General features: G+C 37.7%; 1 protein-coding gene and 1 pseudogene across 19 annotated transcripts in view; both read left to right on the top strand.

Annotated features, from left to right (window-relative positions):
* PICALM (phosphatidylinositol binding clathrin assembly protein) overlaps window positions 1-13,973 on the top strand; it is a 116,480-nt gene extending 102,507 nt beyond the window's left edge. For 10 of the 19 annotated variants that reach the window (XM_051821357.2, XM_051821351.2, XM_051821354.2 and 7 more), the window contains 2 exons: window positions 11,262-11,364; window positions 12,621-13,973. In XM_051821357.2, the coding sequence (XP_051677317.1) occupies window positions 11,262-11,354 (93 nt within the window). In that variant the 3' untranslated portion in view covers window positions 11,355-11,364; window positions 12,621-13,973. The remainder of the gene's footprint in view (window positions 1-11,261; window positions 11,365-12,620) is intronic. The other 9 variants (XM_070076422.1, XM_070076427.1, XM_070076426.1 and 6 more) reach the window with 1 other exon arrangement.
* A 2,556-nt stretch (window positions 13,974-16,529) lies between these two features.
* LOC100338958 (CDGSH iron-sulfur domain-containing protein 1 pseudogene) lies at window positions 16,530-17,498 on the top strand (annotated as a pseudogene).
* Window positions 17,499-18,012: the final 514 nt, after the last annotated feature.

Below are 18,012 nucleotides of genomic sequence, written 5' to 3'. Positions count from 1 at the left end.
CCTGCTACATCACATCAACTCCAGTTATTTGAGCTTTAATTCCATTTTTCCATAAACTTTGAAGTACACCCATACAGGTAATACACTTCCTTCTGTGTTTTATTTCATTTCCTTTGTTAGCTACACTTTTTTTTTTTTTTTTTTTTTTGACAGAGTTATAGACAGACATAGAGAAAGGTCTTCCTTCCGTTGGTTCACTCCCCAAATGGCCGCCACGGCCAGCACTGCGCTGATCCGAAGCCAGGAGCCAGGTACTTCCTCCTGGTCTCCCATGCAGGTGCAGGGGCCCAAGCGCTTGAGCCATCCTCCACTGAGGATGCCACAGCAGAGAGCTGGACTGGAAGAGGAGCAACCGGGACTAGAACCTGGTGCCAATATGGGATGCTTGCACAGCATGCAGAGGATTAACCAAGTGAGCCACAGTGCCAGCCCAGTTAGCCACACTTTTAGCTTCAAATATGTATCATCAATTTTAAAAATTAACTTGGTTTTCTGCTATAGGGAACTAGATGGTAAGAACCTAAATATATTCAAATAAGCACTTAACAGCAATAACAAGAAAGTTATGGTGCAAATCTGTAGACGAGAAACCACTGGCTACAGATGTCATTTCCCTGATGAATAGTTAAAACATACCCTCTGGCTGCATCTTCTTTAGTAAGCTACCTTAAGCAGTTTCCAAGCATAATTTCCGTGCATTGTGTTACCTAATTCTCAAAATATCTGTTAAAGTAGGTAGGTCTGCTGTTACCATCATGTTTGATAGGTGAAGAAGACTGAGACTTGGAAAAGTTCTTCAGCTAATAAGCAGGCAGTGAAATGCAGCTCACCTTCAGGTGCCTGTGATTCCTTATCCAGTGCTCATTTGTACCATGTTACCTCCTACTCCTGGGACAGAGCCCATATGGTCACTTGTAGTAGTGTTATTTTTATTAGCAATGAACCTCTCTGCAAATTCTTAAGAGTTTTCTTACTGATTTATGACCCACATTTACACATTCAATATAGAATTACTATAGTTGTCAAGAATATCCTGCACAATTCTGTGTAATACTTTATACATAATCAAAACATTGTATATGAGTTTTGATTTTCTGAAAAATATAGTTAAGAAAATCTTAATAAAAAAACCTTTATATAAATTTCTGGCCTGCAGTATCTGCATTTTATTTACTTTTTTTTTTTTTTTTTTTTTTTTGGAGATTTTATTTATTTATTTGAGAGGTAGAGTTACAGAGAGGGAGAGACAAAGGTCTTCCATCCACTGGTTCACTCCCTAAATGGACTCAACAGCTGAGCTGATCTGAAGCCAGGAGCCAGGAGCTTCCTCCCAAGCACTTGGGACATCCTCCACTGCCTTCCCAGGCCATAAGTAGAGAGCTGGATCAGAAGAGGAGCAACAGGGATACCAAGCAGTCCCATATGGAATGCTGGCTCTGCAGGCAGAGCTTAGCCTGCTCACCACAGCACCAGCCCCAGCATCTGCTTTTAAGCCAGGTTTTATATCCAGTTGTGTTCCAAAACCCATATAATGTTTTTCACTGAAATGACAAAAAGAGTACCAGAATTTCCATGTCCTTTAAAAGACACTGATAGAAATGCCTTTTCTTTATGTCAGAACAGATGTGAATGAGAACATTAAGGTAATTTAATTAGGGTAAGTTTCTTGTTGAGAGTTTAGTTTTGGAGTACTTGATTCGATGGCAGGAGCCAGGTGCTTCTCCTGGTCTCCCATGTGGGTGCAGGGCCCAAGCACTTGGGCCATCCTCCACTGCACTCCCGGGCCACAGCAGAGAGCTGGCCTGGAAGAGGGGTAACCGGGACAGAATCCAGCGCCCCGACCGGGACTAGAACCCAGTGTGCCAGCGCCGCAAGGTGGAGGATTAGCCTAGTGAGCCACGGCGCCGGCCCCAAATTGGTTTTGATTTGTTAGCTAATAGTTACTATTTGTTAAAATATTAGATATTTGCCCAAGGAATGAAGGTGGCTTTGATTTCATGATTTTTTTTTTTTTTTTTTTTTTTAAGATTGATGTATTTTGAAAATGAGAGGAAGAGAGAGAGAGACAAAGAGTGATATCTTGCATCCACTGGTTCACTCCTCAGGTGGCTGCAATGGTCAGGCCTGGTCCAGGTGGAAGCCAGGAGTCAGAAACTTCATCCAAGTCTCCCACATGAGTGGCAGGGGCCCAAATACCTGGGCCATCTTCCACTGCTTTTCCTAGGCCATAAGCAGGGAGCTGGATCAGAAGTGGAGCAGCCAGAACATGAACTGGCAACATATGGGATGCCAGTGTCACAAACAACAGCTTTACCCACTCCTCACAACACTGGTTCTTCATGATTATTGTTAATAATTTAAAAATGAAACTCTTTATCTTTGAAGTGAGTGGGATTTTTACGTGCTTTTATACTTAGTGGTTCTTAGGTTATCCCTTGAGTTGATTTTGTCCCTTCAGTACTAGCAGTAACCAAAATAATTTTTCTTAATGAAATGTCTTTTATTCTTTCATTCTAATTTTTAGCATGTAATTCAGGATCCCTTGAGGGCACATACCACTTCTTTGTACATTGTAAAGTAAATAGTAATTTAAATGAATAAATGAAATCCCACCAAAATCTAATCTTATAACCAAATTCTAGCTCTACAGCTATTATCAAAAATCCTTTTTTGCTCTTTGATGTGTTTTGGAGGCACGGCAGCCATTATACATCTAGGGCAACTTGTAGTCCTGGTCTCTTTCCTGATTACTGTTAATATTTTTGAGAGAATCACAACCTTGCCATTTAGTGATAGATTCCAAACTGTGCTGTGTGTTCTACATTGTATCTGGGTTACTCTTAAGTACTGGATTAGTACCTCTCTGGAAAGCATCTAATACCTTTCAGTTCAAACTGTTCTTGTTTTAGGCTGTTGTCTTCATTATAGGTACCTTGTAGCTTTGAAATGTCTTCTGTGCACATACTCTGCTCTCTCCCCATCTTTCTGGATTTGCTTGTTGTTCTGTATTTTAGAGATATTTTAATTCAACTGTTATTTAAGAATGGGTATTTTGTTCTGTTTCATGCCTCACATTGTGGCTGATTTTTTTTTTCTACATTAGTTCATCTTTCTAGCTGTTTGTGTGGAAACTACTAGGTCCTTATGGTTTTTAATTTTTTCTCTCTTGTATGCTTCCTTAAAGCCTTACTGTTTGATTGCTTACTGCTTGTTGCTAGTGTGTCTTTTTCTTGACTTGGTGAGAATGGTGACTCTTGCCTTTTACTGGTGCTTTATAATAAATTTTAATGGTGCTTTTATACAAATTGGAATGTCCATTGCTGGTCAATAGTTTGAAAGCTTGTTCGACATTTGCAATGTGTTACTAAGCATGAAGTTACAGAGAGTCATTGTAAAGCTTAATAATACTCTGAAGCATGTTTATATGACAATTTAGATATTGTTGAAGCTCTTCAAGGAGGGTGGTTGTGCTTGCTGTGTTCCTATCATTTCCTTATGCAAGAAACCCACACTGATTCCTTGTCAAACTGTTTCCCAAAGGCAATATGAAACTACAGCATATTGAGACATTTAATTTTAAACATAAACATATTAAACATTTTGTTGATTTCTTTATTGGTATTAGACATATTTTCCTCCTGTTTATGGAAGAATATGGCTAAAGATGCAAAACAGCAGCTGCTCTTTTTGTTTGCAGGGGCCAATGTTAAGTAAGTCTGACATCAGTTAAATGTCTGAAAGGAAACAATGGCTTGTTGTGAGTGCTTTTTACTCTTCTAAATAGAGACACTGTTGGCTTTAGATATTAGAATAATTCAAGTCTTGCAAAAAATGGTCTTTTTAATGACTTTCTTGTATGTTAAGAACTAATGGCTGTTTGCTTTTAGGCTTAGTGTTTGGGTTGTGGTTTTTTTTTTGTTTGTTTGTTTGGTTTTGGTTTTTTAAAACTTTTTTGGTGTATTAATTGTGGGTTTTGGCAATGCTGCTTTTGTCAGCTGATTTGTCCAGCTGGATTTCTGTGCAAAAGGCCTTTTGCCTTGTCAGCAGTGTTATACTTTATTCATCCTTGCCTACTACAGAATACCATGAGGGAATTTACTTTGAAAATTGAGATTTAGTAGCATCAGTACTGGTCCTGTAGTTTCCAGTGCACATGAGAATCAGCCCTAATAGAAATGCTAAGAGTACATCCCATCTGGGACCTCTTTTGTTAATAATATCTCCTGTAGAATAAGGCTTTCTAAAAGGTGGAAATCTGATTTCTTGAGTTTATTAATAAAGCCAGGAAATACTCTTAAAATGTTGAGTGACTGAAATTCTTCACTCTCTTCATGATAATATTCGTGATCATGTACAGCACTGTGTGTATATAATGCACAGAAATATATTGACTCTTAACATTTACTAGAAAAGTCACTTTAAAAAGTAATTTCTCTATTCTCCCATTAACTTCATCCTGAAAATTAAATATCGCCATAAATTCTAGCTGAGTTGAAAATAATTGGAATAGCAAATTTTAGAGAGTTTAAAACAACATTATGTACATTAGGTGCCCTATCAGTTTCCTAGTTTTACCATAGCAAAGTATCACAACTTGATGGTGAAAACAACAGAAATTTATTTTCTTCTAGTTCTGAAGACTGGAAGTCCAAAATCAAGGTGTTGGCAGGGCCACGTGCTCTTGAAATGCTTTAAAGGAGGATCCTCCCTCACTTCTAGCTTTAGATAGTCCCAGTCATTATATGGTCTACAACTAAAACTCTTCAGCCTCTTCCTCTGGCAAATGGCATTTTCTTTTCTTTTTTTTTTTTTTTTTTTAAAGATTTATTTTATTTATTTGAAATACAGAGTTACAGAGAGAGGTAAAGACAGAGCGAGAGGTCTTCCATCTGCTGGTTCACTCCCCAATTGGCCACAACTGCCAGAGCTGTGCTGATCCAAAGCCAGGAGCTTCTTCCTGGTCTCCCATGTGGGCGCAAGGGCCCGAGCACTTGGGCCATCATCTACTGCTTTCCCAGGCCATAGCAGAGAGCTGGATCAGAAGAGGAGCAGCCGGGACTAGAACCATCGCCCAAATGGGATACTGGCACCACAGGTGGAGGATTAACCTGTGCCATGGGGCTGGCCCCTTAATTACCTTTTTCCACGAGCCTTTTGAAGTAGCCTTGTAGCAAATAAATGGTACTTTGTAGTTGCATTTCATTTTTGTTTTGTCTTGTTATAGTACCAATCAACATAATCCTTAGGTTTTCATTTTCTTTGATTTTTGAGGGAATCACAACTTGAGATCTAAATTAGTAAGCAACAAACTATATTCACGTATGTCAAGCCAGTATTTGTGGTTCCTGTACACCAAATTAAATAGTGACAGGATTTTTTATGTATGGAAGATGTTAATTTTTAGCCCAAGTCAGTTAATATTTCATTCCATGAGTTTGGGAACTCTTATAATCTATTTTCCTTTGTCCAGTTTGGTTCCCTTTAATGCTGTCAATTTAGGGATTGTCATATTTCAAATGAGATGACATTGAAGGTGCCATTTTTGAATAACAAAGCATTCTATCTTAACATTTTTAGGTTATTTTGAACTCTAGCAGTAGTCTTCAGTTTTAGAGACATCTAAAGAAAACAGACCTTCAAAGAGGAATGCCCTCAGGTCACATGTAGTTTCTCCTAAAGCAAGGTAGATAGTGTTTTGAAGGGCACAGAGTTAATATTTGCTTAATTTTGTGATGTTGCTGTTAGGCACACACAAAGCTAAGAAGCAGTTAATAAGTGGCAATAGACTCAACCTTAAGGATAGATTCTCTACATCTGTATAGTAGAGAAACCCTCTTTTTTAGCCTTATCTCGACAGCTTAGAAATAGTATTACCTTTAATATAAAATAAATGGAAGGTAATATGTATTCCTATATAACTAGATTCAGATGTACCACTAGTGACCTGGCCATGTTGGGTGGGGAAGGTCTGGCCCATGGCTATATAAGGCCTTTGGAGTCATTTGATGTGGCCCTGCCAGGGCAAGCACAGGCAGGACTTGAAATCCATTAGGAGACTAATTTTTAAGTTAAAAATTTTGGAGGCCAGCGCTATGGCATAATGGGTAAAGCCGACACCTGCAGTGCCGGCATCTTATATGGGCACTGGTTTGAGTCCGGGCTGCTCCATTTCTGATCCTATTCTCTGCTACGGCCTGGGAAAGCAGTAGAAGATGGCCCAAGTCCTTGGGCCCCTGCAGTTGTGTGGGAGACCCAGAAGAAGCTCCTGGCTGCTGGCTTCGGATCGGTGCAGTACCAGCCGTTGCAGCCAGTTGGGGAGTAAACCAGCAGATGGAAGATCTATCCTTCCTCCCTCCCTCCCTCCCTCCCTCCCTCCCTCCCTCCCTCCCTCCCTCCCTCTCTCCCTCTCTCCCTGTCTCCCTGTCTCCCTGTCTCCCTGTCTCCCTGTCTCCCTCTCCCCCACCCTCTGCCTCTCCCCTCTCTGTGTAACTCTGACTTTCAAATAAATAAAATCTTAAAAAAAAAAAAAAAAGAAAATTTTGTGTGGCCTGCAAATGATTCCTCATTTCCGCAACCATTACCTAAAACAACTTCCTGTTCTCTGAGTCAATTTTATAGCTGTGGTATCCTATAGCATAGTACTGTGGTCTCTAAATATTTTGATTACACAGCAGTAGCAGGAAAGTATGTGGTAGTCCTTTTGTGCTGCTTTAATACCACAGGCTGGGTTATTTATAATGAACGTATTTGTTGGCTGACAGTTTTAGAGGCTGAGGATTCTAATATCCAGGTGCCAGCATCTGGTGAGAACGTTCTTGCTGTATATTAACATGGAGAAGGCATCACACAGCAGAAGGACAAAAAGAACAAGAACGTGAGCAGGAAGGTTGAACCCACTCCTGCAGCGACAGTGTTAGTCTGGATGAGGGTGGAGCCTTCCTGATCTAAACACTGCTTGGGGCTGCCGCTGTGGTGCGGTGGGTTAAAGCCCTGGCCTGCAGCACCAGATCCCATATGGGTGCCAGTTCGATTCTCAGCTGCTCCACTTTTGATCCAGCCCCCTACTAATGTGCCTGGGAAAGCAGCAGAGAATGGCCCAAGTCCTTGGTCCTCTGCACCCACTGGGAGACCCAGAAGAAGCTTCTGACTCTTAGCTTTGGATCAGCTCAGCTCTGGCTGTTGATCACCATCTGGGGAGTGAACTACTGGATGGGAGACCTCTTTCTCTGTCTCTACCTCTCTCTGTAACTCTTTCAAATAAATAAAATCTTAAAAAATAAACAAACAAATGCCTCTTAAAAAGTCCTACCCCACTATCAATAGGGTGGTAACAATTTCATTGTGAACTCTGGAGAGGACGATCAAACCACAGCAAGCATGTACCCTCAGTTCATGTATATTTATTGATTTTATTCCTATAGCAATGTCTTAGTACATTTTTAATCATGTAAAACAGATTTTGAGATTTTTAAATAATTACGTTTTAAATTAAAAGTTCTAATAATTTTTCTTACACCCTACTTTGGAGACCATTTTTATAAGAAACTTGTTTTATAACCAAAAAGCATTTTAATTTAACATGTTTTAGAATGCTTGTAATATAGTTGCTGTATTGCCTGTACCTGAGAATCCTAAAGGAATCCTGAGGAAGCATAAGTGACTGCTTGATGATAGCATGAAAGTCCTTCAAGAGACTCAAAGTGCTGAGAGCATAGCATCAGAGCAACAGCAACACGGGTTCAGTGACATTGGAAAGGCAGCTAAGCTCACCACTATACTACCAGGGCCCTTCAGTGACATTTGAGCTAGGCGTCCTGCAGGGTTAGATGAATATTTGATAATAGGTGCTTGGGAAGGTTGAACTAATACTACTACACTCTAGGAAACTTGCTCAGTGCTTATTTTTATAAAATCCCTAAGACCGCCCTAAAGAGAGAGACATATTTTGGGGTTATGTATTCTATATCTAATTTTATGAGAGAGGATTAGATTTGGTTCTATCTTTCTGCAAAACTAACTTTGTCATTCCAGATAAAGGAAGTATATCCATTTGTCTCTTAGAACGTTGGGCTTTGCTTCTTCAAAGAAGACAAAATCAAGCATTGCTATTTGCTTCCCATGTTTTTGGGTAACTGAAAAATTCAAATATGAAGCTGTAGTAAAGTGATTTCTCTAAGAATTTTAAGTGCATCTGTTGATACATTAGATAATTTTCCTCAAATATCCTATCCTTTATTCTTGAATTGTACTAGCCTTACGTCCTGAGACTGCTGTTTTCTTGTTCTAACTTGAAATTTTGTTTCTTTGGTATTAAAATGTATAATGCAGAAGTGTCCATTTTTTTGTGTTATGTTTTAATCTGTCATTAGAATTGACTGTAGGTATGTTTATCTTTTATTAATTTGTGATTTTTATACTCTGTCTTTATTATATTAAATACTTGCTATAACCAAAAGCACTCCAGAACAGTTTTACTTGGAAGATGAACACTTTGGGATACCATTAAAATTTTTTTTCCAATTTTTTTTAGGTTGACTGGAGAGGGAGAAGACTTTCAACTAATTATTAATTACTCGTAATTTTTTTATATTCTGCTCTTCTCAATATTTCATTTTCCTGTAAATGAGTAAAAAAGACAAAGTATGCCTATACTGAATAGTGAAACTAACCAGTTAGTTTAAAAGACATCCTTAGTTGTGATGTGGATCATTTTGATTTGAATAAACTGATAACTCTGAGTTTTTAGCTCAGTGGGAATGTGGGGACAGAATTTCATTTGAAATGAATAGGTTAATGCAATTGTTTTACTTTTATTTGTTACAGATTTCTGGTGTTTACATGTTTAATAGGATTTGTCTTGAATAATTAATCAATCATGATTTGGTTTATGCTGGCTTGTAAAGTACATTTTTTTGTGATGAAGTTGATAGTTGGATTTTTAAATTCCTTATCCTCTGGTCCTTTAATCTGCCTACATTGGTTTCCTAATTTACTCACAAGAAGGATAAGTAAAGAGAGTCAACTCTTGTATTTTTAGGTGACTTTTTCAGGCTTTAAAAATCCTGCTGCTTCTTACCCACGAGGTTGCCCCTTCTTACTCTTTGGTTATTCCTACTTTCCTTGAGCAGTAATTCGGCAACAGCCTAATTCTTTCTTTTAAGAATTCCTTTCTTTATCTACTCTTTGAGCTGACAATTTACTCATCAGTATGCGATTAAAGTTCCCAGTCCTTGGAGGCATGTAGCTTGCTCAGCTGTTTCATCTGCTGGAGACTGATCTTGATGATAAGAAACTTGGTAGGGGGTATTAAATCTTGTTTTCTCATTGGTGATATCTATCATGTTTTAATTTGGGTACATATTTACAGATACACAACATATGCAGGAGTGTATATAATTTACCAACTTAAGAAACTAGTAACCAAGTAGCACTTTCGGTTTAAAAAGTGCACATTTTCTTCAAGGAAGGTTGATCCTCTTCGTCGGTGTTTGTCAGCATGTAGGACTTCTCTCTAGCAGCATTCTCACATAATGAGAAAAATTCAAGAGTCCCCTTTGTCTGTGCTTCCAGAGACATTTTCACTTGTGACTGTCAGGTCTTCACACTGCTGCCATCATGAAAATCATGATTTGAGAAGATATTTTAGTGTGGTAGTCTCATAGTAGAATTGTGATTTTGGATAATTCTATCTGTTGTAAGTAGGATTTGTTGCTGCCTTAACTTCAAGCAAAAGAGAAACTCTGCTTTAGAGAGAAACCCAGTTAATCTTGCAGATAAATGTGACCATTTCTCTCCAGGTTGGTAAATAATGATCAGTTATCTGCTATGAATGGTTATCCATGGTTAGGCTGAAGGGGGAAGAGACCTGTACAATGAAGTTTCACCTTAATCTATGTCTGCATGGTTGGAACCTGAAATTTCAGGCTCATATGTGCTGCCCTGTCCTTTGATACATCGCAGCCCGCTTGGTTCTGTCAATCTTACCATTGCCTTTGAACATTTATTTCTGAGAATAACATTTGGATTAGAAAATCACCAGTATAACCAATGGTGATTTCTAAATCTGTAAATTGATCTTGGCATCTAGAACAATAAATTCAATGTAGTGGTGATACAATATTGCTGAAACTCATTGGCTAACTCATTCTCTATAGTGCTTTTAAAAAAAAATAGAAAGGTAGAAATAAATGAGATCATTTTGGAACAGCAAAGATAGATTTTGAGGCTTGAGATTCTTTATAGGATTTGAATGGTGGAAGTATAAAGTGAAACTGTTTCCATGTAGACAACTTTAGTGTAATACTCAAATAATCATCCATAAAAGGACAGCTCATTTCTTAATATCCCTGTGCTTACATGCTCTGCAAACTTACATAGATGGGAAAGAGAATTAAAAGTTTGTTCATGTTGTGTTTAAAAATGTTTACATTGGCTTAGAGAAGAAGATAACATGTACAAACATCCTGGTTCTTTGGGAATCATCTTTCATTTAGAGAATGCTAAAGGTATTTATGGAGTTCAGTGTTCTACTTGCCCTATACTGTATTCAAATTAAATAAATGATAAGGGCAGATTCTAAGAGTCCAGCAAATATATTGAAACAGGAAACAGAATCAAAAATCTTAAGTGTTCTTATTATTCAGGGGAACAATTAGACTAGGCAACCTGTGAGGTCCTTCTCACCTCCCATAGTTATACATCTGCTGCAGTGTGTTCAGATAAGTAAGCAGAGGACAGCTGTTTTTGAAAAAATGTGTGAGCAGGGCAGATCTTATGAAAAATGAAAGAAAGAATGTTGTAGCTGGATGCATTTGGTCTATATTGAATTCAGAATTCACATGGCTTTGGACTGATAGCCTGCACACAGGAAGCTATTGTCCCCCAATTAAAAAAAAATCATCTAATTATGCATCACTTCCTCTGTATGTCCATTTTAGTGCTCATGCACACACACACAAACACACACACACATACTCTCAAGGTCTTAACCATGAGTCAGCTTATATTGACCTTTTGGATAAAGACTTTATACCTTTGGAGTTTTAGAAGCACAGAAAAACACATGCCATTTTGATACCCTTTAATTTGGCGTGTGACTTACATTTCTGTTTAGATAATTCCATTTTCTGCAAAGGCTGCCTTTATATTTATTAAAGATGAGAAAACAAAAACCACTTCTTCTTTCATTACATTTTCTGCTTTCATGTTCTGTCATTCTGAGATCTTTTTTTCTTTCCCTCTCTCTGTCTTCTTTCCCCCAGCTGTCGGCAGCATCCAGCCCCTCCAGTCACAGTCCTCACAGAGCTTCAGGAAAGGACCCCTTTGCAGAGCTCTCTTTGGAGGATTTCTTATAAATCACTTTAGGTATTGCTGCTTGTTGGGGGAGATGGGACTTAACTACTTTTTAAGATTTACCAAACATGAAGCACTGAATTCACTCTTCTTCTGATTCTTTAAAGGCCTCTAGGTTCCCTCTTGTCCTCCTTTATTCTTTAGGCAAAGAATAAAAATAGGTCAAGATAGGACATAAGGAGAAACAACTTTCGGAAGGTATCTTTAATATAATGAGAAAGTGTGAAATCAAAAGGTCGTCTTACACACAGAAGCATCCACTGCTTACAGCAGATGGATGAAATCAACTACCACCCTTAAAACCAGAGTGTTTTAAGTAACTCTTAAAAGGATTGTAAGGAACCACCACAACGTTACCCATGCATTAGAGCTTCATCAGAAACAAACATCTTTCCTTTAGTTTAATTAAGTGGCCCAGGATTAGTTGTGGAAAATTCATTTCAAAAGTTTCTTTGATTTTTGATTTATTATGTATGCTTTTCACTTAAAAATAGTTTTTGTTTTTTGTTTTGTTTTGTTTTGTTTTTGTTAATTTAGGGCAGGTGACTACTTCAGCCCTTTCAATTAGAAGAATTCTGTCTAGGATCCACACTGCCTCTGTTTGCTGGAGGACAGCATAATTTGTTCTTCTTGGTGCCCTAGCCCCCAGTTTAGATATCCCTCCTAGATCTTAGGGAGTTTGTACTCTTCTTATTTAGTAAGTTATTAGTACATCTACTTCAATAATGTCTTTGAGTGAGTGGTTTCAAGATTGAGGTATCTTTCAACAGTGATTCCCTGTTGAAAAGTATCTGTTTCTAGATCCTTCAAATTTTGATTTATACTAGTAAAGGAATGATTTACTCAGCATAACATTACTCTTATTGTCTCTGATTTTATATCATTTGGAAGTAATAATTTTTGCTTTACCAATTGAGAATTAAATATTATTTAATATTATTTTTATAGGAAAATTTGTGCTTATAGAGAGGTTTTTCTGAATGGGTCATGGAAGAATAGCTTATTGGTCGTCTTTCTTCCCCTCTCCCACATTCTACCCCTCAGTTTTTAGTAATCACAAAACATATTTTAAAGTCCTTATGACTATACTTGAAATATTGAATTTTGGCACATGGTAAACTGTTAATTCATTTTGTTTTGTAATCAGGGTTTGTGATAAACATACTGTGAACACTTTTGGGCCAGTTGTGGTAAAGGACATGAAATATTATTTGTAGGGGGACCTCTTACAATGCAATGAATTAACTTACATACTTGTTTTTTTCCAGATACAATTTATGTAACTAGATGGAAGAAAATGGAATTATTCCAGAAAGACAAGTGCTCAAGCAGCAAATCCTTACTTCCAGCAAAATCCAAACTGCTGTCTCTAAAACTCTTCTTCCATTAGAATGCTACAGTAACCCAGTGAAGGCCCATGAAGGAAATTGGGACTAGTTTATAGGAAAACGTATCAATACAGTTTATAAAGCCAAGAATTGCCATGATTTAAGACTAAGATCTGTCTTTTTGGTGACTAACTCTTCAGTTCTTTCAACTCCTATTAATACCCATAATCAGTAACCTACCAAGAAAAGCCCTTATTTGGGAAGTGTGAAATTTGTATTTGGAAAAGCTGCCTGGAGAGAAGAGCTATGTCCTTTATTATAATTCAGCAGGACTCTTTGTGGGGGATCAAAATCATAATTCTTAATTTTGCATTCTCTTCTTTTTTCTCCAGTCCTTACAGAAATAGTAACTGAAATTAATTTTTCTTTTTTTAAAAAAATTTATATTCAGTTTGCAGTAGACATTCCTTAAGTATTTGTATTTATTTATGATTATCAATTTTACGTAACATTAATATTATATCAAACCTCCTTACGAAAATGAGTATGGATGTACACAGTATGTTTGATTTTTATCCACAAGAATGAATCTGATTCAGAATGCTTTTCAGCTGACATACGGAGCACTAAATATTTTAAGGTATCCATAGGTCTGGATCTCTTAAGAATTCTCAGTCTCTATGGGATTTAGGAAAGCATTATAAATGCATTAATCCTTATAGTCAATTCTGTGCCTAGGATTTTGCAAGGGAACAGTTCACTGACTAGGAGAAGCACTACATTTTAAATTCAGCATTAGTGCATTGGGAAGGATCTTTACTGCTTTGTGCTTGGCATGTCATTATTTTCCATTGACATTAGGGCCTTTCCAAAATGAATGTGAGGAATTGCTTTCACTTCAAGACTTTCCTTCTTTTCAGTAAAACTCTAGGAGGTGTTATGGGGGGAGGGAAGGGGGTCAAAATCCTTGAAGCTTTTATTTGGCTCGTGCCATGTTATGATCATGTACCTTTTAAATAAGGGGAAATAGTATCTTTAAAGTTAATGTCTAGCCAAGAGTTTAGTTAGCGAAGAATTAAACTGCACTGTTGATCGGTGCTTTGTGTAAATACATCTTAACGTTTGGGTTGAGAGGGGCCTTAAGAAGGACAGTTCGTTGTAGGAAAGCAATTCTGTACATGAGTTTAAGCATACTTGTTGCATTGTCTCTGCAGATTCTATTTTTGTTTACAATATTAAAATGTATGTTAGCAAAATGGGTGGATTTTCAAATAAAATGCAGCTTCCACAAAACTTTCGTTATGGTATTCTGGTTTTAGGTGCAGTTTCTTTTTTTCCTTTTCCTTTTTATTATCAATATCACTTTTTGCTAATAAAGTATACTTAGGTGATTACATTTGCTGATTTAATAAACTGTAAAATTCATTTTTGCCTTGTGAAATTTCCAAAAAGAATTATCTTTGTACTTTTTAATGATAAGCCAGAATAACTTATTGAAATTGTTCTTCTTTGCCTTTGATCAGATGCCTTCAGTCAGGTAAGTTTAAGGGAGAAAATGCTTTTGAACTTGACACATTGGTACCTATGATTATGTTTGCCAAAGAAACCTTTGACTAGGTCATGTTGCTTATTAAATAGCCCATAGAATTCAGAGTATATATGCGAGAGGGATTAACAGCCTTACATTGATAAATGTCTTCATGATATTTGCATGGTTGAAAAAATAATCTTTAGTCAATATGGGTTATTAATTTTGTCAGTTTTTAAGGTTTGCTATTAAATAATTTTCATATAAAATGAGAAATTGTACTTTTATTAGTTAGATTCCTTAACATCTCAGATTTTCATTTGTCTCTTCTGTGTATGTAGGTATTATATTCTCTGGCTTCTTCTTAATACTTACTTTGTTACTGTGTATCATGAAGTGCTTCATAAACATATTACAATTTCTTCAAACAACTTTTGGACAATGCTGGATAGGTACTACCACAAACTACATGTTTCACAGGTAGCAAGCAGGCACCTGAAAAGGAACTTGTCCAGGTTGATAAGCTAAAAGGTGGAGGAATCAGGTCTTTGGTTTCATGATCCATTGTTCTCTTTGAATGACCTGCTTTAAATTCACATGGATAAAACTGAATTGGGGATCAAGTCCCTCTGCAGTCCAAGCTTAATTCACAGGTAGTCTTTGAAGCACAAGTGCCTCCTCCTGCTCTGATGCCCTGACATCTCTGACAAGGAAGAATGCAAACATGTGATAATAGTAATTTTTTCCAAAAAAAGGGACACTTTTATTTACTTATTTATTTTTAAGGTCAACAAATTTCATGTATTTCATATATATAAATTTAGGAGCATGGTGATACTTCCTACCCTACCCTCCCTCTTCCTTCCCCTTTTTCTTTTAATCTTTACAATGATCTACTTTCAGTTTATTTTTCAATCATAAGATTAACACTACAGTAAGTAAAGAATTCAACAAATAGAAGGAAAAAGCACTATCCTATAGTAGAGACAAGGGCTATGAACAATCACTGAATCTCATTTCGCTCATACACATTACATTTTTTGGGTACTCTGTTCATTACCACAGATCAGGGAACACATAGGATATTTGTAACTGGTTTCCAGTTGTATCAGTTTGTTGCAAACAACAGGATTTTATTGTTTTTTTATTAGTGGCTGAGTAGTAGTCCATAGTGTATATATACTGAATTTTCTTCATCCAGTCATCCGTTGATGGACATCTGGGTTGATTCCATATCTTAGCTATTGTGAATTGAGCTGCAATGAACATGGGAGTACAGGTAACTCTTTCATATGCTGGTTTCATTTATCTTGGGTAAATTCCAAGGAGTGGAATTGTTAGGTCATATGGTGTATCTATTTTCAGCTTTCTGAGGGATCTCCATGCTGTCTTCCACAGTGGTTGTACTAATTTACATTCCCATCAAAAGTGGATTAGGGTATCTTTTTCCTCACCTCTTCACCAACATTTATTGTTTTTTGGTTTCTGTATGAGAGCCATTCTGACTGTGAAAGCTGAAACTTCATTGTGGTTTTTATTTGCATTTCTCTGATGCCTAGTGATCCTGAGCAGTTTTTCATAAGACTGTTAGCCATTTGAATTTGCTCTTTTAAAACATGCCTGTTCAGATCCTTTGCATATTTCTTAACGGGATTATCTGTTTTGTTGCTGTGGTGGTGGTTTTTCTTGATATATTTATGCATTCTGGATATTAATCCTTTATCAGTTTGCATATCTTTTCTCACATTCTATTGGTTGCCTCTTCATTTTTTTTGGATATCCCCTTTGCAGTACAGAAGTTTCTTAGCTTGATGTCATCCCATGTATCTATTTTTGGTTTTGTTGCCTGTGCTTCTGGGATCTTTTCCAAGAAGCCTTTGCCTAAGCCAGTGTCTTGGAGAGTTTCCCCAGTGTTCTCCTGTAGTAATTTGATGGTATCAGGTCATAGTGTTAGATCCTTGATCCATTTTGAGTTGACTTTCTTATAAGGTGCTGTGGCCCAGAGGGTTAAGCCATATCCTGTAGAGTCAGCATACCATATGGACATCAGTTCAGATCCGGCCACTCCACTTCCATTTCAGTTCTCTGCTAATGTGCTTGGGAAAGTAGCAGAAAATGAGCCAAGTTCTTGGACCCCTGCACCCATGTGGGAGACCTGGACGAAGCTGCTGGCTCCTGGCTTCACTCTGGCCCAGCTCTGGCAGCTGTATTGAGAATGGACTGTAGGGAAGGAATCAAGAGAGGAAATGAACAAACCATTTCAGAGACTTGTAAAATCCTCTAGCTTGAATAAAATGTGGGTCCTGAGAGCCATAGCTAAGATGACCTTGCCAGAGGTAAGAAACAGGCTACAAAATCAGTGGGAGAAAGGGAAATGCTGAGTGGTTAGAACTGGAGGTGACATGAGGTAGGAGATGTAAGAAAGTCAGATGATGAGCCTAGACATACACAGGACAGTGGCAGACATTCTTGTCTCTTGGAGAGCGTTCTTGCCCTTCACAGATCATCTGAGTTGCTAAAAAGCACCTGCTACATGGCAGAGATGGTGCACCAGACCCATAACAGTATGGATTCTGCAGCTGTGCTGTGAGTTTAAATTCCATTTTGGACAAGTGACAGACTCTTCTTTGTGCCTCAGTTTCTTCATCTGTAAAACAGGCATGATAATATTGCATATATCATAGCAGTGTTGTCCTTAATGAGTTAAAAAGTAGAAGTATTTAACCTGGCACATGGTAAAAGTTAAGTATATAAATAGTTATTTTTAGTGGAATACAGAATAGCTATGGTCAAGAGCTTGGACCCTGGAGGCAACCCACCTACATTCAAATCCTGGCTCTGTAGAGTCTGACTTTTAGTTCCAGCATCCAGGTTGAATGGATGCATCAGTTACCTTTACTGTGGTTACAGCTGCAATTGATTTTAAAGTTAAAGATAATCTCAACAAAGCCATGATAAATCTTCACACTCAGGACAACAACCAAGATTGTATATGCTTTTGATACTGAGGGTTTGGGAGATAAAGCTGTGTACCACACCATTGCTGGAAGTTCAAGTTCCTATTCTGTGGCAGGTCCCATACAAAGCACAACAAGGCTGGAGACAACATGGGAGCCCTTGATTGTCAAGAAGAAAGAAACATAAATGGACAGTTGAGATGCTGCCAACCAACTTGTTGAGTTATTATCTGTTTAATTAGAGTGACTACCACTTGTAACTCACCTGTCCTGGGTTCTAGATGTGGCATATTACAAACCGCAGCTTTCACATTGATGGCATTTACCTTACTTGTTGAAACACTGTGGTGTGCATTTCTTTAATAAACAGCAGAAATAAATCCTGGCAATGCTCCTCCTTAGAAGCTAGAAGATTTGGGGCAGGTTACTAAATTTTCCTCTGTGTGATTTCTTTATAAAATGAAGATAATTATAGGCCCCACCTCGTAGGATTATAATAGATGAGTATATATGCAGTGCATACACTCAAGTTTATAGGTCCGATGTACTGAAGAGTGTCTTTGGAATTTCCCATCCTGTTCTTTTCCATCATTGACAGCCCAAGCTTGGTGGAGTTACCATGAGCTGCTTCCAAAGCAGAACACTGCCCCTCACTCTTCTCAAACAAGTAGGACTCCTGGGTTCTGAGGCAGAGCACCTTTTATGAAAACATCCAGGCCCACACATAGGATCAATTTTAGTTGCCACAGATACTTTCTAAAGCAGACTTTGTGATATAGTTTGATCCTTCTCCCTTCCCCCATTTTAACAATAAATTACCCACTTCTTATTTAATGCCTCAGAGACT

The sequence above is a fragment of the Oryctolagus cuniculus genome, chromosome 1 (assembly GCF_964237555.1).
Source record: "Oryctolagus cuniculus chromosome 1, mOryCun1.1, whole genome shotgun sequence".
NCBI lineage: Eukaryota > Metazoa > Chordata > Mammalia > Lagomorpha > Leporidae > Oryctolagus > Oryctolagus cuniculus.
Note: the sequence above shows the minus strand (reverse complement) of the source record. Positions and strands in the feature narration are given on the sequence as shown.